The sequence below is a fragment of the Rana temporaria genome, chromosome 4 (genome assembly GCF_905171775.1).
Source record: "Rana temporaria chromosome 4, aRanTem1.1, whole genome shotgun sequence".
Classification (NCBI taxonomy): domain Eukaryota; kingdom Metazoa; phylum Chordata; class Amphibia; order Anura; family Ranidae; genus Rana; species Rana temporaria.
Window position 1 is genome coordinate 366,022,741 of NC_053492.1, and position 19,256 is coordinate 366,041,996.

The window sequence follows — 19,256 nt, forward strand, 5'->3', positions numbered from 1 at the left end:
AAAAAAAAAAAAATAGCAAACATGTCATACTTACTTCCACTGTGCAGCTCATTTTGCACAGAGAGGCCCCGATTGTCGTCTTCTGGGGTCCCTCGGCGGCTGTCTTGGCTCCTCCCCGCTTTAGATAACCCCCTCTGGGTAGGGGGTTACCTTGCCGGCACGCTCCCAAGTCCTGCATTTGCGTCCATAGACACAAATGCTGGGCTCGGCCCTGCCCCACCGGCGCCTGCGTCATTGGATTTAATTGACATCAGCGGGAGCCAATGGCTGCGCTGCTATCAATCTATCCATGAAGAGCCCAGAAGACCGGGCTGAGATCCAGCGTGTTCTCGACGCTGGACTTTTGAGAGCTTAGATAAGTAAACCGGAGGGCTGGGGGGCCTGTAATTATGGGATGTTTTTTCACCTTAATGCATAGGATGCATTAAGGTGAAAAAACAGGAAGGTTTACAACCCCTTTAAATTTTCTTAAATAAAAGCTGAAGTTGGGGGTTTCCAGGTTTGGCTATGGTCATTTTTAATTTCAATAGTTTTTTATTGAGGTCATAACATGAATCGTGACACATTACAGACATCTGAGTCATCCACATCACAGTGAGAGGTATCAAGTAGCACAACGAAGTAAACATATCCCCATTGCACACTAATGGGGCAAGATACTATCAATAGGGAACAATGCCTTAACATGAAAAAGTGAATTACAAATATTCAAACCCCTGGTATCCAATTGTCACTGCGTGGATGGGAACAGGACTCATCTCTAACGAATGTCTGATGATAGTGATCAACAATTGACCAACATAACCCATAAACATAAATTTAAGTGGAACTGAACAATAGGTAGATGGAAGTAGAAAGGAGGTAAAGAGTAGAGAGAAAGGTGGGAAAAGGTTGGGGAGGAAAGGTAGGGGAAGAGAGAGGGAGATGAAGAAGAAGAATATGGAGCCATAGTAGGACAAGCATATCTAATATTATAGTCTAACAACGTAGTCTAACATTTTAGTCGGAGACCACCAATGAAAACACATTCAGGCATTAGGAATGATACCATCTGTTCCAAGGTTCCCAGCATTTTCAGATGCCAGATCTGCCACCCAAGCCATAATCAAACATTTGTTCGTAGGTGCCGTGGGTGTGGATTGTTTGTATAGTTTCGGTCAGGCCCGGAGGCGCGGGGTCCTTCCAGTGCCGGACCAAAACCAGCCTTGCCGCTAGTAGTATATGGGATAGCAGGATTCGTGAGTCGTGGGGTACCGAGTCCATTCCCAGGGAGAGCAATGCCATCCCTGGTTCCTGGCACAGAGGCAGGCCCACCACTCGATTGATCAGCTTAAACACTTGATTCCAGTACTGGGTGATTTTGGGGCACGCCCACAGCAAATGGTGCAGTGTGCCAGTGTTTCCGCACATTCTCCAGCATAGGGGGGAAGCCTCAGGGGCAAACCTCGATATACGGTAGGGAGTGAGATACCAACGAAGCAGGAACTTTTGAAACAGCTCCCACAGATTGGCGCTCCTGGTGGATGAGTATGTGACCCTGAGTGCTGTTGTCCACTGTTCTTCTAAATATACCTTATTGAGATCCCTTTCCCATGCTCTCATAGGGAGAGACTTCTGAAACACACATTTATTTTGCAGTATAGAGTAAAATAGCGAGATGCCCCTTGCTTTTGGTGACTTAGAGAGATAGTATTGGCGGACCTGCCACGGAAGCGAAATGGAAGTCTCTTTGAAACCTTTCAGGAAATGACAAATCTGCAGGTACGTGTAATAGTCAGTTGAAGGTAGGGATAGCTCTAGTTGAAGGGATCTAAAGGTCTTGAGGGCGGGCCCTACGTATAAGTCTGCTACTGTTAGCCTACCCCCAGGGTCCCATTTAGCGAGTGAGATATTAGGGATGAACAGTGATAAAGCTGATAGAGGAATCATTAAAGGTGAGGATCGTTGTTCAGGGGATGGATGTAATACCAGTGACTTCCAAGTTGCAATAGATCCTTGGATCGTTGGACTCATCGCGGGAGATGGGTGGGGCAGGAAGACACTGGAAAGCAAGTAATCATAGAGATTTTCCCCTGGAATCTGATGGCTTTCCAGTACCGACCAAAGACTAGGATCCGAGGAGGGGAACCACCCTTTCAGCTGGGCCAGGATAGAAGCTGAATGATAATCTTTAATGTGTGTATGGCCTATCCCCCCTACTGATCTATGTTTTATTAACCGGCTGAATGCGCATCGAGCCCGCTTTCCCCCCCATAGGAACTTATTAATCAGGGATTGTAAAGAGGAAAAAAAGGAGGCAGGGACCGGGATGGGTAGAGTCCTGAATATGTAGATGAGTTGGGGAAGAATCTGCATCTTAAAGGCCGCAAGGCGGCCTGACCAAGAGAGTTCAAAGTTCGCCAGATTGTTTAATTTAGATGGAATTGACTGTAGGAGAGGGTAATAGTTTTCTTTAGCTAGATCAGAAGGTTTGGGGGTAAGAGTTATGCCGAGATAAGAAATTCCTGCGTCTCTCCAGACATACGGGAATCTTTCAGTTAAGGATTGTTTGAGCGCAGGTGGGACGCCCATTCCCAACACGTAGGACTTAGCGTCATTGACCTTATAGTAGGACACTGAGGAGAATAGATTTAACGTCTCTTGGACCGAGGTTAGGGAGGATTCTACGTCTGTGAGCATAAGGATGATGTCATCCGCGAAAAGGCTTATAGTGTGTATCGAGTCCTTGCTCCTGAACCCCCTGATCCTGGGATGTGAGCGGATGTACGAGGCCAAGGGTTCCATGAGCAAGTTGAAAATAAGAGGGGAAAGGGGGCACCCCTGACGTGTCCCATTAGTAATATTAAAGGGGGAGGACAACATGCCGGATATATACACCTGAGCTGAGGGATTGGTGTAAAGTGCCATTATCGCAGAATGAATCCCACCCGTAAAACCAAACTTGGCAAGGACCTTCGCTAAGTAATCCCAGTGAATCCTATCAAACGCCTTCTCTGCATCCAAAGCTAGGAGCAGAGAAGGCGTTTTGGTCACATTTGCTGCGTGGATGATATTAATTAAACGCCTCGTCGCGTCTGCCGTCTGCCTACCCTTTGTGAACCCTGATTGATCCATATGGATCAAAGTCGGTAGTATGTCAACTAACCTATTTGCGATGAGTCTGGCATAGAGCTTCAGATCGTTGTTTAGCAAAGAAATCGGTCTGAAGTTCTGTGGCGTAATTGGATCTTTCCCAGGTTTTGGAAGTGCCACAATAAGAGCACGTAGCATCTCAGTAGGGAAGGAAGAGGAGGAGGCAGCAGTGTTATAAACATCCGATAGATAGGGAGCGAGATCAAATTTAAAAGATTTAAAGTACTCCCCTGTGAACCCATCAGGACCCGGAGATTTGTTGATAGGAAGGGAGTCAATCGCTTTAATAATCTCCGGGACCGAGAAGGGGCGTATTAAGTTCATCCAGCTGAGCTGGCGTGACTCGGGGGAGGCTGACCTTGTCCAGAAAGGTGGATATCATGGACTCGGTGGGCTGAATCGTGGTTTGATCCTCCTTCAAATTGTAGAGAGAATTATAGTAACAACTAAATGCATCTGCAATGGCTTGTGGATGATATAGCTTTTCTTTCGTGATAGGATGTAAAATGTAGGGAATTTTAGTTTTATATCTGATGCCCCGAAGGCGATTAGCCAGGAGCTTCCCAGATTTGTTGCCGCTGACATAATATGACATCTTAAGGCGCCTAGTCGCTAAATCAAAATTATCGAGTAGTATTAGTCGCAAATCATATCTGAGTTGTGATAATTGAGCAGATATTAACTGAGATGTGTCTTGTTTGTTTTGGACTTCTAAGGTGTGAATTTTGGTGACCAGGTCTTGTATTTGCTGTCTCCTCCTTCTCCTAACCCCAGCCCCCATTTTTATAAGAATCCCCCTCATATATGCCTTATGGGCATTCCAAAGAGTCATAGGATTGGCAACAGAATTAACATTGCTAGAGAAAAAATTAGTCAATTCTTCCTGCAACTGAGCCTTGGTGGAACCATCCTGGATCAGCTTCGAGTTGGACCGCCAGACGAAGCATGAATTCACGCCCGGCGAGTCAGCAACCGACAGCGTCACCGAGGCATGGTCTGACCAGGTGATGTCGTTGATTTTGGATGCAGTGATTTTGGGCAGCAACCATTTGTCCGTGATGAAAAGATCTAGTCTTGTATAGATTCGGTGACTTGATGAAAAAAAAGAAAAGTCCCTTTCTGATCCATTGAGACACCTCCAAGCATCGTAAAGTTCCTGAGCGTGAAGGAGTGGTTGTAGCGAATGGCGATGCCGGGTTGTACAGGACGTTGAGTCCATTAATGGGTCGGGAGGGAGATTGAAATCTCCGCAGAGAAGGAGGTAGCCCTTCTGAACTTTCTTAGCCTTCCTAAGGACTTGGTGAAGAAATCGTATCTGATGGTTATTGGGCGCATAAACATTAACTATAGTGTACGTAGTAGAGGCAATATCACATACTAAAATGTGGTACCGGCCCAAGGTGTCGGCCAGTTCGCTGTGTTTAGAAAATGCCACCGTGTCTCTGATTGCAGTAAGTACACCACCCTTTTTAGCCGATGAACTTGCTGTAAAAACATGCGGAAACTTAGGGTGGGTACAGGAGGGCATTTTCTGTTTATGAAAGTGGGTCTCTTGTGCACATAGTACATCTCCCTTATGTTGGATAGCCTCATTCCACATAGATTTCCTCTTCACTGGGTGATTCAAACCCTTGGCGTTGATCGTCAGGAATGTGACAGGCATGGATATTCTTGAGCAATGAATGGTGCATAGTAAAAGATGGGTACATCACTTACATTTTGTGGTGCTTGTACGTGGTGAGGAATATCATCTAACAAATGGCAGGTTCTCGGCAGGAGTGGTGGGTCTCCAGTTGTTGGAAGTATCGTAGTGGCTCCAGCTACGAAGAAGCGGTTCCAGGTAAGGAAGGAAAAAAGAAGAAAAAGTTGAGGTGAAACAAACAAAGAGGATTGCAAGGGGATGGGGTAGGTCATAATGACCTGGGTGTAGCGTGTACAAACGCTAACTCAGAGTAGGGGAAAAAGTCTAGCTCGGTTATTACTCCTTAAGCAGGGGTACAGCTTTGAATTAAGTAGTTTGGTAACACTGTTCGGCGGGCTTTTTAGCGGTGTGAGCGGGCGTTTTTTGGGTTGACAAGTTGCCAATCGTTGCCCACTCGTGACGGGTCTCCCTTGGTTGAGCCCCTTGAGTCCTCCTCGGGGATGATAAGCCAAGTTTTGAGCAGCTCCAATCCCTTGGAGAGGGAGTCAACAATAAAGTCCTTTCCCTTATTTGTAATGATAAGTTTAGTGGGGAATCCCCACTTGTAGGCAATGTTGTGATTGCGCAGGGCCTTTGAGATAGTGTTCAAGTTGCGCCTCTTCTGCAGTGTATACTGTGACAAGTCCGCAAAAAACTGCAGATCCCTATGTTGTTCAGGGACAAGATCTTTGTTGCGGGCTGCTCTCATTAAGCGCTCCTTAATATGGTAGAAGTGGAGGCGTAGAATAACATCACGGGGCACATTGTCGGGTAGATGGGGAGGTTTAGGCAACCTATGGATCCTGTCCATGGTGACATCCAATGCTGATACACCAGGCAGAATGGAGGTTATTATGTCAGTAACATGATCTAACAAGTTTGGTTGTTGAACTGTTTCGGGGATCCCCCGGATTTTAAGGTTATTCCTCCTTGCGCGGTCCTCGATGTCTGCGAGTTTGGCCCTCATCGCTTCCATCTCCTCATCTCTGGCGTCATGGGCATCCACCAAGTTATTGATGGTGTCAGCGTACTCCCCCATTTTTGTTTCCACGTGGTCCACCCTGGCAGACACATTATGCAATTCTTTCCCAAACCTGCGTATGCAGGACATCATATCACCATGCAGCGAGGTTCTAAGGGACACCAACATGTCCTTCAGTGTGGTGTCCAGCACAGGCTGATTCGTAGTAGGGAAACGGTCGATGGAATCAGGGAGTTCCCTGGTATCATCCCCAGAGTCCAAACCCGCACTAACCTCTGAAGTAGGAACTGTGCTATCTAGCTTAGGCCGCGTCTTCTCTGGGCTCCCCGAGGCGGAGGAAGGGACAGGAGACTGTTTTCTAGCCGATGGGGAGTTTCTTTTTGTTGTTGTACTCTTGGATTGATTAGTCTGTGGAGTGCTGGCAGCAGATGGTCCGGGAGACCCGGCGCCGTCTTGTCTTTGCTCCCACGTGAAGAATTCGGTCAGCTTCTGAGGCCTCTGGGAGCCCTTGCGCTTGTTCGTCATTTCTCAGGTGGTCAGTGGGATGTTAACGCCAGGGAGTAGGGTTATGATCGCCGCCGATCAGGTTATGAGCGGATGCTGTGTCCCCGTTTTACCGGAGCTCTGCTCTTATGTGGCCATTCCAGTCCCCCCCCCTTTTGGGGAACTAATTCAGCATATCAGTGTGTCCCCAGGGAGGAATAGAGGTGCAGTTCAGGGGGAGAGATAGAAGAGGCCTCTGGGGTGCATCAAGATGGCCGCCAGAACTCACCATAGACACCTTTATGGGGCCGGTAGGGATCCAACTGCGGGCTCCGGGTGGGGAGCTGGGTGTCCCCGATATAGTTGTGGAGCAGTACCTGGCCAGGGGTCCGGGATCAAGGGTAGGAGCAGCGTTCTCCCGAGAACCGGAGTCGCAAGATGGCCGCCACGTATAGGCCCAAGCCGCGGCCTGGATTTGCGGACGGCCGGAGGTCCCCCGATCGCCGTGTCAGAGATCGCCTCCAAATATACCTCCTCCTGGGGCACTGCTGCGGACGGGTCTTGAGGTAGTCGCCGCCCCTCGTAACGTCGCGGTACCGGAGCTCGGAGAGTCCCCAGGCTCCACAGGCCCCAAGATGGCGGCGGGTCAGCGATGGATGGCGCCGGCTGTACTTCTTCCAGCAGAGCGATCCGGTGCCCTAGAGAGCTGATTCAGGTATGGATTCGCTCAAGGGAGACCCAGGAGTCAGGGCACAGAGACCAGGAGGGTTAGAACGCGATCGCCCGCACAGGATGGCGATGGATGTAGCCGGGCCTGGCGGAGCTCCTCCCTGGCTATGGTCATTTTTGTAGTGTTGAAGATGTGAATGATGAAAGTTAGTGGGAATTTAGGTATGTTGCTTGTAATGCAATTTAATCTGTCTACAGCCTGCTATGACTATTTGCCTGCTGTGACTATCTGCCTGCTGTGACCTTTATTTGGAATAAACTACAGCCTGTCAATGTGGTAGTTTGCTTTGACTAACTTTTAGATCGCAAGCTTTTACCAGTAAGGCAGTCCGAGGGATGCAAACTGGGTGAGCCCTTCTGCAAATGTCAGACCTTCTTGTGGTTTTCTAAACCAGACATTCCTTAGACTCCCGGACTAGGAGCTGTCCGCACCTACCACAAATGACACAAAACAACCACACTGATCCTTGACAATAAATCTCTGTCTTTTTTTTTTTTTTTACTTGTATGCTAAGTTTTTTGGATCAACTATCTTTGTATGATTGAAGAAACAGACTCATACTCAATATCCTAAATGGTAATGTAGCTATGTTTTATTTTATATATATATATATATATATATATATATATATATATATATATATATATATATATATATATATATATATATATATATATATATATATATATATATATATATATATATATATATATCGGTATGTGTTGCGCCATTTATTCATATTCTTGTTTGTGATAATATCTCACTAGAGTGGTGCAGCTGTACAATTGATTATTTGTTGTCACAAGCAGTTTATTTTTATATATTGTGTATATATACAGTAATTCTTTCCAGTGGTATTTGATCACCTCTGCGGTTTAATTTTTTTTCGCTATAAACAAAAATAGAGCGACAATTTTGAAAAAAAATCAATATTTTTTACTTGTTGCTATAATAAATATCCCCCAAAAATATATATAAAAAAATGTTTTCCTCAGTTTAGGCCGATACCTATTCTTCTACATATTTTTGGTAAAACAAAAACGCAATACGCGTTTATCGATTGGTTTGCGCAAAAGTTATATAGCCAGATTCAGATACACGAGTGTATCTGTCGGCGGGCGTAACGTATCTCAGATACGTTACGCCGCCGTAAATTAGGGCGCAAGTTCCGTATTCAGAAAGAGCTTGCGCCCTAAGTTACGGCGGCGTAGCGTATGTGGTCCAGCGTAAGCCCGCCTAATTCAAATGTGGATGATGTGGGCGTGTTTTATCTAAATTTAGTGTGACCCCACGTATTTAATGCGCCGTTCGTGAAAGAATCCCAGTGCGCATGCGTCGGATAGAATGCCTAAGATACGTCGGCTCAATGCCTGTGACGTGAACGTAACTTACGCACAGCCCTATTCGCGTACGACTTACGCAAACAACGTAAAAAGATACTCTCGTTCCGACGTCCATACTTTGCATTGGCTGCGCCACCTAGAGACCAGCTTTATCTTTACGCCGGCGTACGTCTTCCGTAAACGCCGTAACTAATTGCGACGGGCGTACGTATGTTCGTAAATCGGCGTATCTTGCTCATTTGCATATTCGACGCAGAAAACAACATAAGCGCCACCTAGCGGCCAGCCTAAATTTGCACCCTAAGATACGACGGCGTAGGAGACTTACGCCGCTCGTATCTTAGCCTAATTTAAGCGTATCTGGTTTCCAGAATACGCTTAAATTTACGACGGCGTAGATTCAGAGTTCCGACGGCGTATCTACTGATACGCCGGCGTAACTCTACGTGAATCTAGCTAATAGTGTCTAAAAAATAGGGCATAGTTTTATGGCATTTTTATTAATATTTTTATCTTACTAGTAATGGCCGTGATCAGCGATTTTTATCGTGACTACGACATTATGGCGGATACATCGGACACTTTTTTTTTTTTTTTTTTTTTTTTTTTAAATTATGTTTATTGAATTTTTCAAAATATTAGTGTACAAGCATTTTCAATAAAGCATTACACATCAAACTTTTGCGTTGAGAAACGCCAACTTCTTGTCTTACATAAGTTTAAATGAACTGACATATTATAAACTTTAATAAGTATATATATTTAAAGCAGGACTTAAGTAAATGGGGAGGGGAAGTGATAAGAGAGAGGAGAGAAAGGTTTTTCTGTTTACTGAAATGAGTAAATAATATTACGTATCAATAGGCATATTCTATAATTTCATTTTGTTATGTGTTGACTAAAAACGTCCAGAATAAAGGTCAATTTTATCTAGAACAATCCATCAGGACTCCAGTAAGGCATGACATTCAGCGGAATTCACAAAGTGTGTCCAACAGGACCATTTATCAAGATACGATCTTGAAGAGTCCCTAGATTGATGAATTAATTCTTCCATTTTGGAAATATGGTTTACCTTACCTGTTTTTTTTTCTTTTTTTGATGTCCTTTTTTCCCCAAAAATAGAGCTTTTTTTTGGTGGTATTTGATCACCTCTGTGGTTTTTATTTTTTGCGCTATTAACAAAAATAGAGCAACAATTTTGAAAAAAAATGCAATATTTTTTACTTTTTGCTATAATAAATATCCCCAAAAAATATCTAAAACATTTTTTTTTTCTCAGTTTAGGCCGAAAAGGTATTCTTCTACAGAATTTTGGTAAAAAAAATAAGCGTTTATTGATCGGTTTGCGCAAAAGTTATGACGTCTACAAAATAGGGGATCGTTTTATGGCATTTTTTTTTTTTTTTTACTAGCAATGGCGGCGATCAGCGATTTTTATTATGAATGCGACATTATGGCGCTATCGGACACTTTTGACACCATTTTGGGACCATTGTCATTTTTACAGCGAACAGTGCTATAAAAATGCACTGACTACTGTAAAAATTACACTGGAAGTGAAGGGGTTAACCTGTAGGGGGCGCTGAAGGGGTTAAGTGTGTCCTAGGGAGTGATTTTAACTGTTAGGGGGCGTGGCTACGAGTGACACATCACTGATTGCTGTTCCCGATGACAGGGAACAGACGATCAGTGACATGTCACTAGGAAGAACAGGGAGATGTTGTGTTTACTCTGACATCTCCCCGTTCTTCAGCTCCGTGACACGTTGCGGGACATCGGCGGACATCGAGTCTGTGGGTCCTGCGGGCATGGTCACGCGCCATCACACGGCGGCAAATGAAAGGGGACGTACCTGTACACCCATTTGCCCAGCTGCGCCATTCTGCCAAGCATCAAATTAGATATTAGTAAAACCGCAAAAAAAATAAAATAGGTAGAAGAATACGTATCGGCCTAAACTGAGGAAAAAAAATAGTTTTTTTTATATATTTTTGGGGGATATTTATTATAGCAACAAGTAAAAAATATTGACTTTTTTTCAAAATTGTCGCTCTATTTTTGTTTATAGCGCAAAAAAAAAAAAAAAAACGCAGAGGTGATCAAATACCACCAAAAGAAAGCTCTATTTGTGGGAAAAAAAGGACGCCAATTTTGTTTGGGAGCCACGTCGCACGACCGCACAATTGTCAGTTAAAGCGACACAGTGCCGAATCGCAAAAAGGGGCCTGGTCCTTTACCTGCATTTTGGTCTGGGTCTTAAGTGGTTAAAGGGGTTGTAAAGGTAAAAAAATGTTTTCCCTAAATAGCTTCCTTTACCTTAGTGCAGTCCTCCTTCACTTACCCCCATCCTTCGATTTTGCTTTTAAATGTCCTTATTTCTTCTGAGAAATCCTCACTTCCTGTTCTTCTGTCTGTAACTCAACACCGTAATGCAAGGCTTTCTCCCTGGTGTGGAGAAAGCCTCTTGAGGGGGTAGGGGGCGAGCAGAAGTGTCAGGACTCCCACTAACACACAGCTCCTTTCTCTATCTGCAAAGTAGAGAGTGTCCTAACACTCCTGCTCGCCCCCTCCCCCCTCAAGAGGCTTTCTTCACACCAGGGAGAAAGCCTTGCATTACTGTGTGGAGTTACAGACAGAAGAACAGGAAGTGAGGATTTCGCAGAAGAAATAAGGACATTTAAAAGCAAAATGGAAGGATGAGGTAAGTGAAGGAGGACTGCACTAAGGTAAAGGAAGCTATTTAGGGAAAACAATTTTTAACTTTACAACCCCTTTAAATTTCCAAAGCAATTTTGATTAAAGGAGTAATATTCTGTTTTCCGTTAGGTAACATTCTGTTTGATGCATTGATATTTGAAATAGAGGATGGTATTGTACAAAGTGATATGCTGTTTATGTAAAAACAGCCCAAAATACCACATAAAAGTTAAAACCATGTGTATTGAAAGGTTTCTTCTGAGCCAATTGCAACATTTCCCTATGCACATGATTGATTGTCTTGGAAATGGACGATTAGAATGACTTTTCATTTGTTTTTAGTTTTGCAGTCGAAAATTAAAGACCAGCCGCTTGTTTTTAACAAGAAAATCAAGTCATCTGGATACACTGCTGCTCCAAGGTGGGTAAAAGGAGACTTCTACATAAAAACTTATTGAAGTGCAGCTAAAGGCTCTTGTATGACAGACTAAGCAGACCACCAAATACAATTACTATGTAATTCACAGGCCTCATAAAGAAAAAAACATGTCTTTTATCTCTCCCGAGTGAGCCACATCCACCTTAATGGATGTATGTATGTGAGGGTTTGGCAACAGAGGTAGCGCTGTCAATCCAGAAAGCAGTGGGCAGGGCTGCTGCTGATTGGTGGGCTACAGGCTTGTGAATCATCAACAATGCAATATTACAGATAGATGCTTTGGAAAGCACTGTATTGCAGAAAAGTGCACAGCTTTTGCCTGTCCTTTACCTAAACTACTGTATGCAGTGAAAAATAGTGCACTGGCATAGTGCGCATAGTCAAAACCCACCTGCACCCACCACTAGAAAATTCTCTAGTGATTGTTTACATCACAGGGAATGAGGTTTATCTTTTCTTAAAGGGGTTGTAAAGGTTTGTTTTTTATTTTCTAAATACGTTCCTTTAAGCTAGTGCATTGTTGGTTCACTTACCCTTTCCTTTGATTTCCCTTCTAAATGTTTTTTTTCTTTGTCTGAATTTCTCACTTCCTGTTTCTCCTCATAAGCTTGCCCCCATCATCCATGGGGATTAGTCAGCTAGAACAGATTACTGAGGAGGAACAGGAAGTGAGAAATTCAGACAAAGAAAAAAAAATATTTAGAAGGGAAATCGAAGGAAAAGGTTAGTGAACCAACAATGCACTAGCTTAAAGGAGCCTACCGTATATACTCGAGTATAAGAACTAGCTTAAAGGAACCTAGTTAGAAAATAAAAAAACAACCTTTACAACCCCTTTAAGCATAAATTAAGTCCATATCAATATAACATGAAAAGTTCAAGGATAAGGATCTGATGGGTACAGTTCCACACAGAAAGGTGCTTTGAGGTGTCTGCCACCAGTAGCAAAAGTACACACCGACCTGTAGCCTATATGATGAACCACTTAGCATAAAGCAGTCAAAAACGCTTAATTACAATCGGCTCCAAATCTCCATATCCACAAGACTTCCTGGCATCTGTAATCCTCTGGTCATGACATTTCCACCAAGAACAGGGCCTCAGATCATGCAGGGTTTAGGTATGGGCAGAAAAACACTTCATTATAGTATTACTGATATCAACATTTACTAAAAACCACCAAAATACTCACAAGCAGTAAGGTAAAAATCGCATGTTAATCCATACAATGATGAGAAAATGGCCGACTGTCGTGCGTGGGGACGCCACGTGCCCAAGCTCCCTCTGACACGTTTCAACCATACACAGACATCATCAAGGGTATGGTCTCATAAACGTACGTATAACATCAGTTACGATGCTAATAGTCACTCCCCCTCCAACTACTTCCAAACTCACTCTATGGCAGTTACAACCCTACATGATAGTGACACTGCACTGCTGTGAACGCATGCACAGTGTAGGAGCATTGTCATCCCATTAAAGGAAGCTGCATGGGGTGAACTTAAGGCGATTGTGAAGAAAAAGACAAACATCTCTATACAGCACTTACTAGACATGTTTTTAATTTTTTTCGTTTTTCAGATCATTCGTTATGATCGCAATTCGTAAATGCGTAAATTTGAAAATTCGAAAATAAGAAAGTAAGAAAGAAAATCTGAAAATTCGAAAGAATAACTAACTAATAATAACTAACTATTAAATTATGGGTATTGGAATTTCCTTTCAAATTTGGCTGTTAGTGAACTTAACGAATACAAATTTATCTGAAGTTACAAATTTTCCAAAATAACGAATGCTGCATCTAAAGGAATGGAATGGAATGAATTAATAATAAATAATAATAATAATAATAATTAAGAGTTTTTATTATTATTGTTATTTATCATTAACAATTCGTTATGCTCCATTTGTTTAGCTACGGCATTCGTTAGTTCAGGTAATTCATAACTTCGAATAAATTCATATTCATTACGTTCACTAACAGCCAAATTTGAAAGGTAATTCCAATACCTAAAATGTAATAGTTAGTAATAGTTTTAAGTTATTATTATTTAGTTATTATTTCAAATTTTTTTAATTTTCGAGTTTTCGGATTCTCTAATTTACAAATTTTCTAATATTTAATTTTACGAGACCTGGAAGTGAGGGAAGAGAAGAACTGCAGACGTGCACATGCAGCGCTGGATCGAATAAGGGCTCAGGTAAGTATAAGGTGGGGGTGGGCTTGAGTGAGGGGTCAAATTTGATGCCTAAACATTTTTTACCCTAATGCACTTTAATTGGCTCCTTGAACAGATATTTGTAGTACTGTAGGGTGAATAATTGAAAATTGTTAGTGCATGTGCTGCGGCACATACTTTTTTAATAGGAGGCCAGTGTTATACTTTAATTGTGAAAATCAAACTTACCAAATATAATTTTTATGTTGTAACGGACTGTGAGGCTCCCTAGAAACACTGGTACTATTTATAATTTATTTCACAATGACATTGAGTGTTGTCTTTTGTTAATAAAATGCTTCAGTCATATGCTGTATAATAGTCATTTTTGAAAGTCCTGGTCCGAGGTTAATAATGTAATGTCAGAATTATTTACTTATTTGTCATAAAATCATGCTAATGATGTAAAACAGCTACACGTACTAAAAATCAGTGTTAAAATTTCTCTACCGCAGAAAGGATCTTTTAGAATTCACCGGTATTTAGTTTTGGTCATCTATGGCTTTTTATTACATTATTTTCCACATCAGGAATATTTTTATAAAAACAGTTTTTTTTTTTTCTTTTACTCTCTTGGGCTCCATTCACATACTGCTATACTCAACAAAAGGATTGATCCAATTAAAAAAATATATCTAGCCAAAATGTTTTTTTTTTCTCAGTGTTTCATAAAACCGCTTTAGTTTTTACCAAAATCTGGGGTTCCGTTAAGAGGTTTAAAAGGGTTGTAAACCTCAGACATGAAATATGAACAAAGCATATCCCTATAAAGATTGTACTTGTCTCAATTAAGAGCACTGGGTGTCATTTCTGTCTGCTGCGTCATTCCTCTGCAATCAGCATAATTCACTTCTGGCAAGTTTTCCTGACACCCAGAGAAAAATGGTGACAGGGCAGGGATCTCCATCTGATTGAGAGCCTCAGCTCTGTTCCTGAGTGCTGTGCAATGGGGGGGGGGGGGGTCTCTTCCCTTCAGTTAGCTGTCAGAGCTCTCTGCCCCCTGCTTTCTAAAATCTGACAAACCTAAAAATTCAGCACTTTGAATGAATGTAGACCGCAGATAAATGGGTACAACTTTTACTAGAACAGACCTAAGTCAGACTTAAGCTCAAAAAGTGAAAACTTCCTTTTTTTTTATAAGGAACATGTTTATTCAGAATATGTTATATCCTGAGAAATCTATGGTTTGTCTTGAATTCCTCCTGAAATATAGCTGTGTTATGATGTAAATCTACACATCAAATAACATCTGCCTCTGACTGCTAGTCTTGTGAGATTTGGAAATGTCAGTACTGTGCTGATAACTGTTCTCCTTGCTGGAGAGGAAGTTGTAACTTAGGTCATGCAGTGCAAGGACCCCCCCTGCTTTGGCTTTATTCATTCTGTGGATCTGTGCTTTCTCCTCCTGCTGAATAATTATTTCCTCACCAGTACTCTGGTTACAAATCATCAAGGGGCAGCTCTGATATGCAGAAGAAAAGTACTGTTCCTCTGCTAAGATGGCTGCCTCCATAAACAAAATTCAGAACAAGGCAAGGTAAAAATAATATAGAAAAGATCAGCTGCTGGCTGGCAATATGTAATGAGTAGCTGTTTGCCCTCCACTTGCCTTTTTGGGCACAGCTTTCACAGTTTAGGTCCACTTTAAATACCCATTGACTCATCAAAAATATCCTGTTTATAAAGCCACCCACCTCTTCAAAGCAAGATCTGTTATGCAGTTACTGACTCCCACCGGAGCAGACCTTCATTTTATGTAGCCACTTGCCTGTGCAAGATCAGACCCACCCTCTTCAGTGCAGATTGGAGCAGATCTTCTCATTTTAACCCCCACCCCACCCGATCCCATTACATACATGGTAACTGTGTCTAAAATACCTGTAAACCAAGACTACAGCAGCGGGGACAGATCCAAGATCTGGCACAGTACATGGCTTCCTTTCAGGAGTAGTACAAGATGTAGAAATGATAGAAGTTGTGGGGATGTTGCATATTTTACAGAGTGAGAAGCAACTGCTCAGAATAACAAGTGGTTGTAGCGCTAGGGGCAGAGGCAGCTTACATAATGCCTCTATCTCTTATAGACAGGAGTTACATGGCATGTTGGGGGGTAAACAACTTGATAGATGGGTTTCTTTAAAAGAGTCAGTGTGGTGGTCAAATAGTTTAAATTCAATTGTAAGGCCAACTTGGGGCATGTGCTCTGTGTATCCTGCTGCATGCCATAGGTCCCCCAATCCACTAATTGTACTACGGTATGTCCTACAGAATTGTAGAATGGAAACACTAATGCCGCGTACACACAATCGGTTCGTCTGATGAAAACGGTCTGATGGACCGTTTTCATCAGACGAACCGATCGTGTGTGGGCCCCATCGGTTTTTTATCCATCTGTGAAAAAACTAGGAACTTGTTTTAAAATTATCTGATGGTTAAAAAAAGTATAGAAAAACTGATCGTCTGTGGGCACGTCCATCGGTTAAAAATCCACGCATGCTCAGAATCAAGTCGACGCATGCTTGAAAGCATTGAACTTCATTTTTCTCAGCACGTCGTTGTGTTTTACGTCACCACGTTCTGACACGATCGGTTTTTTAACTGATGGTGTGTAAGCAAGACTGATGAACGTCCGCTCCATTGGATATCTGATGAAAAAATCCATCAGACCGTTTTCATCGGATGAACCGATCGTGTGTACGCGGCATTAGAGTTGTATTTGAAATTTCAAGTTCCATTTGTTTGTAAGAGTGACCTCTTTGGGAAACAGTGGTTTTTACCGATATATCTGAAACCCAAAATGTTGGTGCCTTGTTGTATTTTATGTATGTATAAAGTAAATACTGTGCGGTCACAGTGAATGTGAAAATAACATGTCTCTGAAATAACGTGAAAAAATTAATTAATAATGTGCACCAGCTTCTGCAACTAAATATGCAAGATACACACACTAGTAAAATATAGAAACAATGTGGCTGTGCTGCATTGCACACAAATTGCACAAATGTACCTAAATAGTGAAACCAAAAAACTACTTGAGATAAAAAATTATCTGTGAATAAAAATCTGCAAGAGTCCAAGGTGACTATGCACAATGTGAAATAATGAATAATACTCCTGCTATATTGAGTGACACTGGAAACATAAAATGATCAATAAAAAAGCAATTGATGTTCCAAAATATCATAGTGCAAGTGACAGTCCGTTCTATGAGTAGATTATCCGTGACTTTAAGCAGGTTAACACCCAAGAAGAAGTGCCAAGAAGTTAAAGAAAGGGATCCTCCACCTCTTATATCAAATCTCCTTACCGACTCCAATGAATCTCTTGTTATGGAGATCACTGTGCATGTGGCTATTTCCCCCGCCCAGGGTCTCTCAGTGGTATGTAGCAAGAGGTATCCTGTCTCCTCTATCTCCTCCACATGGGGGCTCCTCAATACATCTCCCGAGTGAATATTCCCCATATTCCCCATATTCCAACAATACAAGAACTGCCATAGTGTAGTACTTTCCAATCTTTAATAAAAAAGACAGATATGTACACTTAGGCCCCGTACACACGGTCGGACAAAACCGATGAGAATGGACCGAGGTTCAGTTTCATCGGTCCAAACCGACCGTGTGTATAGCCCATTGGTCTGTTTTCCTTCGGTCCAAAATTTTAAAACATGCTTCAAAACCGAACCGATGGACCGCTGCCCGATCGGTCCAAACCGATGGTTAGTACAGAAAAGCATTGGTTCAAAACCTGCGCATGCTCAGAATCAAGTCGACGCATGCTTGGAAGCATTGAACTTAGTTTTTTTCAGCACGTCGTGTGTTTTACGTCGCCGCGTTCTGACCCGATCGGTTTTTGAACTGATGGTGTGTACACACATCAGACCATCAGGCCACTTCAGCGGTGAACCGATGAAAACGGTCCGTCGGACCATTCTCATCGGTTTTGTCCGACCGTGTGTACGGGGCCTTACAGTTGTTAAGTAGTAAAAAAGCTTGACTGTTAAAATTTGTTCAAGCTGGCCGGCTCTCACTATCTGCCTGTCCTTCCGGGAATCTAGTGTTGTCTCGTCAGTGACGTCAGCACGCCGCTCCTCCCTACGCCGTTTCATCAAAAACTGACTTCTTCTTATTGAGGAATTTGCAAAGAGAATAGAAAAATATACTATGTAACAATTCATAATTCACTGTAAAGGCCCATACACAGTCATACTTTTTGACGACAAACTTCAAAATTAGCAGGTTTTCCAAAAAATCACACCATGTGTACACTCCATCGGACAATTTTTTTCGTTTTTTATTGGACAAAAGTTCACTCTGCAAATGGACAAACTTTTCGGCAACAAAAGTCCTACGGTGCAAAATCCTGTCGCGTGTACAGGAGTCCATCGGACTTTAGTCCAAAGTACAAGCACGCATGCTCAGAACCAATGTTAAAATCAACCAACTGTAGCAGAAGTTGACCAAAGGGTGGTGGTAAAGAGCAGAAAAGAGCTGAAAAACCACATGATTTTGGGAAAGTTTGTTGAAAAAGTCCTGACGTGTGTATGCATACCAAGTTCAGGGCCAACACCCTTCGGACAAAAATCCACGGAAAATTTTGTTTGAAGTACGATTGTGTGTATGAGGCTTAACAATCATTTTAATTCTAAGAGCTGTGAACTTTTTTTGTAAAGTGACTGTATCTTTGTAGCCATTGTCATAAAAACTGAGCCTCCCTGTCTGTCATCTAGTATAGTATGAGCAAATGAAAGAAAGAATCTGACTGTTTCTGGAACCTAAATGTTACTTACCAGCATAAGACAGGTAGAATTTTTGGTTATTAAAGAACTATTAATCTTGGTATTATACACAGTGCCCGTCAATTAATAAAAAAATGTGCCACCCTTAAGAATTGTTACTACTACAAAATGCTCTGTTTTATACATTTCCAAATCTGCTAGTAAATGATCTGTCCCTGACAACTCTCTATGATTATGCCCAATGGTAGGTCAAGGTAGTAGGAAAATAATAAAAGATAAAGAAATCTTTAAAGTCGTTCTAAAATCAAAATGTTTTATCTTAATGCATTCTGTGCATGTAGGCAAAAAATGCTCCACTACCTGTCCTACCCTCCCCCTGCCCCTAAACACTTACCTGGCTCTTCTCAGTGCTCTAGTGCTGTCCCGTCTGTAGTGTTGCACCTCCACCTCCTGGTCTCTCAGGAGACACAGCAAACAGTGGGAACCATAGGCTCCTGCTGCTGTCAGGCAAACTCATGTGAGGAGGGAATGGGGGCGTGGTTTACCAGTGCGGTGTGTGTCTATGGAGCACGCCTGCACGGGTGCACCCTGAGCACACTGAGGGGGCATTCCGAGGAAGAAGCAGCCGAGACCACTGGCAGGTGACTCCAGAATAGGAGGTAAGGGTCTGCTCTGTGCAATACTGTTACACAGAGCAGGTAAGTATAACATATTTTTATTTTATTTTAAAGCAAACAAAAAATGTAGTTTCATTTTAACTTTATAATCTACAACTATTTCAGTGAGCATAATTGATTATAAATTAT

The 19,256-nt window shown here is 42.4% G+C and overlaps 1 protein-coding gene across 1 annotated transcript in view; it reads left to right on the plus strand.

Moving 5' to 3' along the window:
* The window catches only part of WDR27 (WD repeat domain 27), a 453,976-nt gene that overhangs the window by 146,811 nt on the left and 287,909 nt on the right, over nt 1–19,256 (plus strand). The window contains exon 14 of the mRNA XM_040350915.1: nt 11,394–11,472. Within this exon, the coding sequence (XP_040206849.1) occupies nt 11,394–11,472 (79 nt within the window). The remainder of the gene's footprint in view (nt 1–11,393; nt 11,473–19,256) is intronic.